This window comes from Atta colombica, unplaced genomic scaffold (genome assembly GCF_001594045.1).
Source record: "Atta colombica isolate Treedump-2 unplaced genomic scaffold, Acol1.0 scaffold126, whole genome shotgun sequence".
NCBI classification, from domain to species: Eukaryota; Metazoa; Arthropoda; class Insecta; order Hymenoptera; family Formicidae; genus Atta; species Atta colombica.
This window is the reverse complement of record NW_017259213.1, coordinates 5,294,979-5,301,409: the sequence shown is the minus strand read 5'-3', so window position 1 is coordinate 5,301,409 and position 6,431 is coordinate 5,294,979. Positions and strand designations below refer to the sequence as shown.

The 6,431-nt window shown below is 36.1% G+C and overlaps 2 protein-coding genes across 2 annotated transcripts in view; one reads left to right on the top strand and one right to left on the bottom strand.

The window, feature by feature from the left end:
• The window catches only part of LOC108684057, a 6,919-nt gene extending 843 nt beyond the window's left edge, over positions 1–6,076 (top strand). Inside the window, exon 2 of the mRNA XM_018188085.1 lies at positions 868–6,076. Within this exon, the coding sequence (XP_018043574.1) occupies positions 875–5,629 (4,755 nt within the window). The 5' untranslated portion in view covers positions 868–874 and the 3' untranslated portion in view covers positions 5,630–6,076. The remainder of the gene's footprint in view (positions 1–867) is intronic.
• Positions 1–6,431, bottom strand: part of LOC108684060 (DNA mismatch repair protein Msh2) — a 15,847-nt gene that overhangs the window by 8,710 nt on the left and 706 nt on the right. The window lies entirely within an intron of this gene.

Below are 6,431 nucleotides of genomic sequence, written 5' to 3'. Positions count from 1 at the left end.
TATATATATACTATTTATTTATTAGAAAATTAAAAAAAATTGATTACAATCGATTACAAATTACATGAATTTGTACTTTTAAAAAGGATATAGACAAAAATTGTTTTATCTTTACAACATTAAAATAAGAATCCTAATTGAAAAAGACCGACCAATATTATTACAAAAAATTTGATTTATTCAGCTTATGTGTTATCTTCGCTTTATCGTCTATCGCAAATACTGACTTTGATGAACTTGTTTATATAAGTTACATCACACATAACTTTCGCGAAACAGCAAATCTGATATTTTCAAAATAAAAAAATAAACTTGCGTTAATACTTTAAATAAAAAATATTTTCTACAAAGATATCAAATAAAATCATCTCTCGTTTTAAAACATCTTTCATACAAACTTTCTATCTCTCTTTCAACGTAAACAATAAGATTATTTGCATCACTCAAAATCTTATTCTATTTAATAAAATTCCGCATGATTCCCAAATATTTTTCATGTATTTATCAGAAAATTAAATAAATTATAATTTTCGATCGATCACATATATTATTTTTTTAGTATATATTATTTTTTATTTTCTATGATTTTATATAAGTTTAAAATTAATTTATTCGTTTTTAAAATTAAAAAATTTAAAAGATAAATATTTTATATCACTTATATTATTTATTTATGTTTTTAAAAGTTAATTCGCAAAAACATTTGTATAATTATATAATATAAAAAAAATATTGAATTAGAAAAGATATTTGAAAAATTTGTTCTTGTTCAGATATCTAGAAGCGTTGTGCTTTGGATTTAAGGTAAAAAAAATACAAAATATATAATTTTTTTTAAACATCTAAGTATTTATTTTTATTTCACAGAGATCGGATGGGAAGAATGGCGATAGGACGGATAATCATATTATCCGCATTAGTTGCTCAAGCATTATCAGCGCCAAGTGGCTGTATAGAAACCTGCAACTTCCTCCAAACGAACGTTCGACAAACGTTGGGCAGTTATCAAGATCATGCGAATTTAGTTCAAGGAACAACACATCTAAATGATCATGATTACACCAGACCAGGAAACTGGACCGAACATAATCAGTACAACACGGACAGTGGGCATGGCAAGGTTCACGAAGAACGAGGACAATACGTAGAAGGATCAAAAAGGGTACGGTATTACAAAAAGAATTTTACCTCGTCCTACGGCACAGATAATGTACACGGAGTGAATGCAGCGGAATTAGGCGAATTGAGCGGACAACACAGATATGATTCCTTACACGTGCCAAGTAACCAGCATCTCGATTCTCAAAGCGCATATGATCTAGGACAGACAGTCATAAAGGAGACTGGATATAATAGAGTGCACAGCCAACAAACAGATTCATTGTCAACAAGACTCGATAGCAAGAGCGAGAGACTGGAAGATTTTGGAGAAGAATACGACGGATATTCGCAGGTGAATCAACACGGCATTAACACTCACGCGATCGACACGCAGCACCATGTCGAAACAATTCCCAATAATTGGAGCAGAGCAGATTCTTACAGGACCGACGGAGGTCGTGGACAGGTCTTCGAGGAGGAAGGTCAATACGTAACCGGACCCAAAAAGGTCCGCTATTATAAGAAAAACTATACATCCAGTTATAGTTCGGGCGTTCCTCAAAGCAGCAGCTCAGTGAAACTGGATGAATTACACAACGAAATGCAAAGGAACTTGCAGAAAGATCTCGACAATTTTAGAAGGACTTTTCAAGTCTCTAGCACCGGCCACACTGCCTCCACCACGCACGTAGGTTCGACTCAGGAAGCAGTCGGTATTCACGATTTGCAGACCGCCGAGAATGATTACAGGCAACATTTAGGCTACCGAGGTGTTCCATCCACCGGAAGTGTGCATCATTATACTGATCAACAACAAAGAGAAACACTCACCGATGTAAGGCAACCGTATCCTACCGCGGCCGCAAATACGTATGACACGGAGAGCCACAGAGCTTATCAGAGCCACGAGACCCACACGTCCCGAATACATCCTCAATCGAGTCACTCATCTCTCGGTTATCTGCAAGTTCCCAGAGACAGTTTTCAAACGAGCTATCACAATACGCATTCGAATGGACATCACCTGGACGACACCGGTCATACGGATGTCTTGGGCACACATCAGTCTAACGTGCTTCAGAATCAGTTGCTCACTCAGGAGAATTCCCAGCGCGTGTATAATCCGCATTCAAGTCATGCCACTTATCCTAGCAGACATGGCGAAACGCGACGTTATGAAGAGCACTGGAGCTCTTCCAGTCAAGGGGGAAGCGTAGTTCCAGAGCGGACCATCGCAGATCATTCTAGACACGGTGTTAGTCACGCGGAAAGAGCGCATTACGATCGGGACGCATACAATGAGCATCATGGACGTTATCACACCGCTCAGGGATACGAATCTCGTGCGCGTACTAGCGGTAGCAGTTATGATTCTGCGTACAGAGCAAACTCGGCGCAACTTGTCACCGGGTCGCTGGACTTGGGCCACGCAGCGCACGGCGCCGACTGCACCGAAGAAACTCATCAGCAATATCAACACGAAACCAGATACCATAGAAAATATAAACGAGATGCTTATCATGGCAACGCTCAGGAACACCAAGCAGACGAAAACGAGGATTTTACGCAGCAAAATCAGGAGTTCGGTCAAGAGTCGCAACAATTGAAAGATTTGACACAGCAGAGTGAACAATTTACACAACAGACACAAGGATCCGATGATTTCACGCAACAAACGAGTGGTAAGCTTGAACTCAGCCAACAAACTGTTGATAATCAGCACTTGGATAATTTAAAGCAGCAAAATGAACAATTCACACAACAGACGGAAGGTCAACTTGAATTTGGCCAACAGACTGTCGATAATCCACATTTAAAAGATTTAACGCAGCAGAGTGAACAATTCACACAGCAGACGGAGGGTCACCTTGAACTCGGCCAGCAAACTGTTGATAATCAGCATTTGGATAATTTGAAGCAGCAAAGCGAACAGTTCGCGCAACAGACGGAAGGTCAACTTGAATTTGGCCAGCAGACTGTCGATAATCCACACTTAAAAGACTTAACGCAGCAGACTGAACAATTCACGCAGCAGACGGAAGGTCAGCTTGAACTCGGCCAGCAAATTGTCGATAATCAGCATTTGGATAATTTGAAGCAGCAAAGCGAACAGTTCGCGCAACAGACGGAAGGTCAACTTGAATTTGGCCAGCAAACTGTCGATAATCCGCATTTAGAAAATTTAACGCAGCAGAATGAACAATTTACACAAGGGCATGATCATCTCACGCAACAAATGAGTGACAAACTTGAATTCGGACAACAAACCGTTGATAGTCAACATTTAACACAGCAAAGTGAACAACTTACGCAGCAGACGGAGGGACAGCTTGAATTTGGCCAACAAACTATCGATAATCCGCATTTAAAAGATTTAACGCAGCAGAACGAACAGTTTACACAACAGACACAAGGACTTAATCATTTCACGCAACAAACGAGTGGTAAGCTTGAATTCGGCCAACAAACCGATAGTCATCATTCGGATGATTTAACACAACAAAGTGAACAATTCACACAGCAGACGGAGGGTCAACTTGAATTTGGCCAGCAGACTGTCAATAACCCGTACTTAAAAGATTTAACGCAACAAAACTCCGACGGTTTTAGTCAACAAACGAGTGGTAAACTTGAATATGGCCAACAAATCATTGACAATAATCAGCATTTGGAAGATTTAATGCAGCAGAATCAACAGTTTACACAACAGACACAAGGATCTGATGATTTCAAACAACAGACGAGTGGTAAAATTATATTTGGACAGCAAGCTGATGCTCAACAATTAGAGCAATTTACACAGCGAACAGCAAGATCGGATAATTTAACTCAACAAACTCAACTAGATAAACATGAATTTAGACAGCAAATTAATAATCAACATCTAGAAAATCCGTTACGGCAAAGTGAACAATTTGCACAAACACTGAGATCGGATGATTTTACACAACAATCTGTTGGTAAACTGGAATTCGGTCAAACGCAATCAATAAATAAACCTGCCAAACCGAAAAGTCAACGCTTGGAGGAATTCAATGAGCAAAATCAAGATTTCACTCAACAGACGGGAGGATTTGATGATTTTACGCAACAAATAGGACACTTAGAATTTGGACAACTACAACAACCAAAAGACAGCAATCATCATTTGGAAGATTTCACTCAACAGAATGAAGACCTAACTCAACAGACTGGAGGATTCGATGATTTCTCACAACAAATAGCAGGACATTTGGAGAATTATGGACAACAAAGAGAACAACAGCAGAGACCTAGCTGGCCGGGATATAATACACAACGCTTGAAACATTATTCAACACAACAAAATGATTGGAATACAGACGATCTTTTGCAACAATCGCGCCAATATTCAGCTTATAACAAAAATAATGAACAACTCGAATGGCAATTAGAACAAACGTTACAAAAAACAAATTTCGAACAAGATTTTCTTCAACAAACCGATCAAGATCAAATAACAAGTGATGTAAAACCAGCACCAAAACCAAAACCAAGACGACGATATCAGAAACACGATTCTATTCCGCCACGTACAGATAGAACAGACACAATTATTGATGATGTTTTTAAACCAGTTGAAGTAAATCCGGAGCCTGATATAGACAACTTCCGTGGAAGAATTATCGAATCTGGCAGTCGCGCAACATATCCTGAATCCAATCATCATACATCGACGACATTGTACTCGACTCAAGGAAGCAGCGCATTTCACAATCAAAGGGAAAATATGGATCGTTTACATTGGGTGCATAATTCAAATGATGCTACGGTAGGTTTGCAGTGGCATTATACTTATCATCCAAGTGACTTAACTAACGTCGAAGGTTCACATGACAATTATTATCCCCGTCATAACGTTAACTCAATGTCGCAACAAACAGAAGATACACAACAATCTAAACCAATTGATTTTCATCAACAAGAAACACAAGACAAGGACAGATTAGAAAATAAGCATCAAAATTCGTACATTTCTCAATCATCGGAACATGATAAATATAATCAACAATCAGGATCATCTCAACAAAGTGAAACGTTTCGCTTTGACGATCAATTTAATCAAGATTCTGAACAAATCGCAAGAGTTATTCCACTGCAACGCAATGAAAAGGCTCAATTGATTCTAGAACAAGAGAAACGGTCGGTGTCAACTACCGAACAAACAGAAAATAAACCAGAGTCACGAATCTTACAAGCGTATGGCGGAGGGCCATATGATGCATCGCGTAGTGATGACTTTTATATCAGAATTAGACCGAATCCCAATGCTACCTTACCACCTATTAGTGGTGATGATCCATGGGACATCAGAGAAAAACCAAGAGAAGCAATAATACCACGATCCACAGTGCGTAATACACAAGAATATATAACTACAACAGAAGTGGCAGAAACAACAGAGATAACGCAGTCGACAACTCAGCCATCCTTTTGGAGCAGAGTTGGTCATAAAATAACTAGTACATACGACAAAGCCAAGGAAAAAGCTAAAGAGATCTTTGGCTAGATATTATATCCTTATTTAAGAATTACTTATTTATGCACGGAAAAATTTCTTTCGCATTCTAAGTTGAATTGTTACATTTATTTATGATGTATTTACAGTTACCAATAAAATCAAAGCGAATTAGGAATGAAACTCATAAAAAAACATCATAACTTTAATTAATAACTTTAATTAATATTCTGAATTAGTATTATAAAACATTATTATTGTAAAATTAAGACGACTTTCGTATTTTATAGAAATATATATTTTCTTTTCTAATAGGAGTGTTATTATATCTATTTCTGTATAGAAAAATAGAAAAATTCATCATTACTACACTTATTTTTATGTAAATGCTTATTTACATAAATCAATTATTTTCATAAAACATTACCATTTCATCAAAGACAACAACAAATACAAAAAAATTACAAATACAAAAAAAAATACAAATAAAAAAATCTATTGAAATTGAATCCTTCTGTTTTATTAATTCTTTATTCATAATTATATTCTAATAAAAGATATTGATGATAAACTAAATTATAAATATTCTTTAATAGAAATATTTAAGTAATCCTTAAAAAACCAGCTGTTTTATAAACCATATTTCAGGATATAATTATTAAAATATATTTAAATATTCTGATAATCATCTCATTCTTTTTATCATAAAGTATTTCAGTTATTCTATAAATATAAAATATTTTATTTTTTAGATTCATTATAAATTAATAGAATGATTTATTAAATTAAGATTTAAAAATATTTAAATCCATATATATATATATATGTCAAATATATTCATTCCTTTGTAATT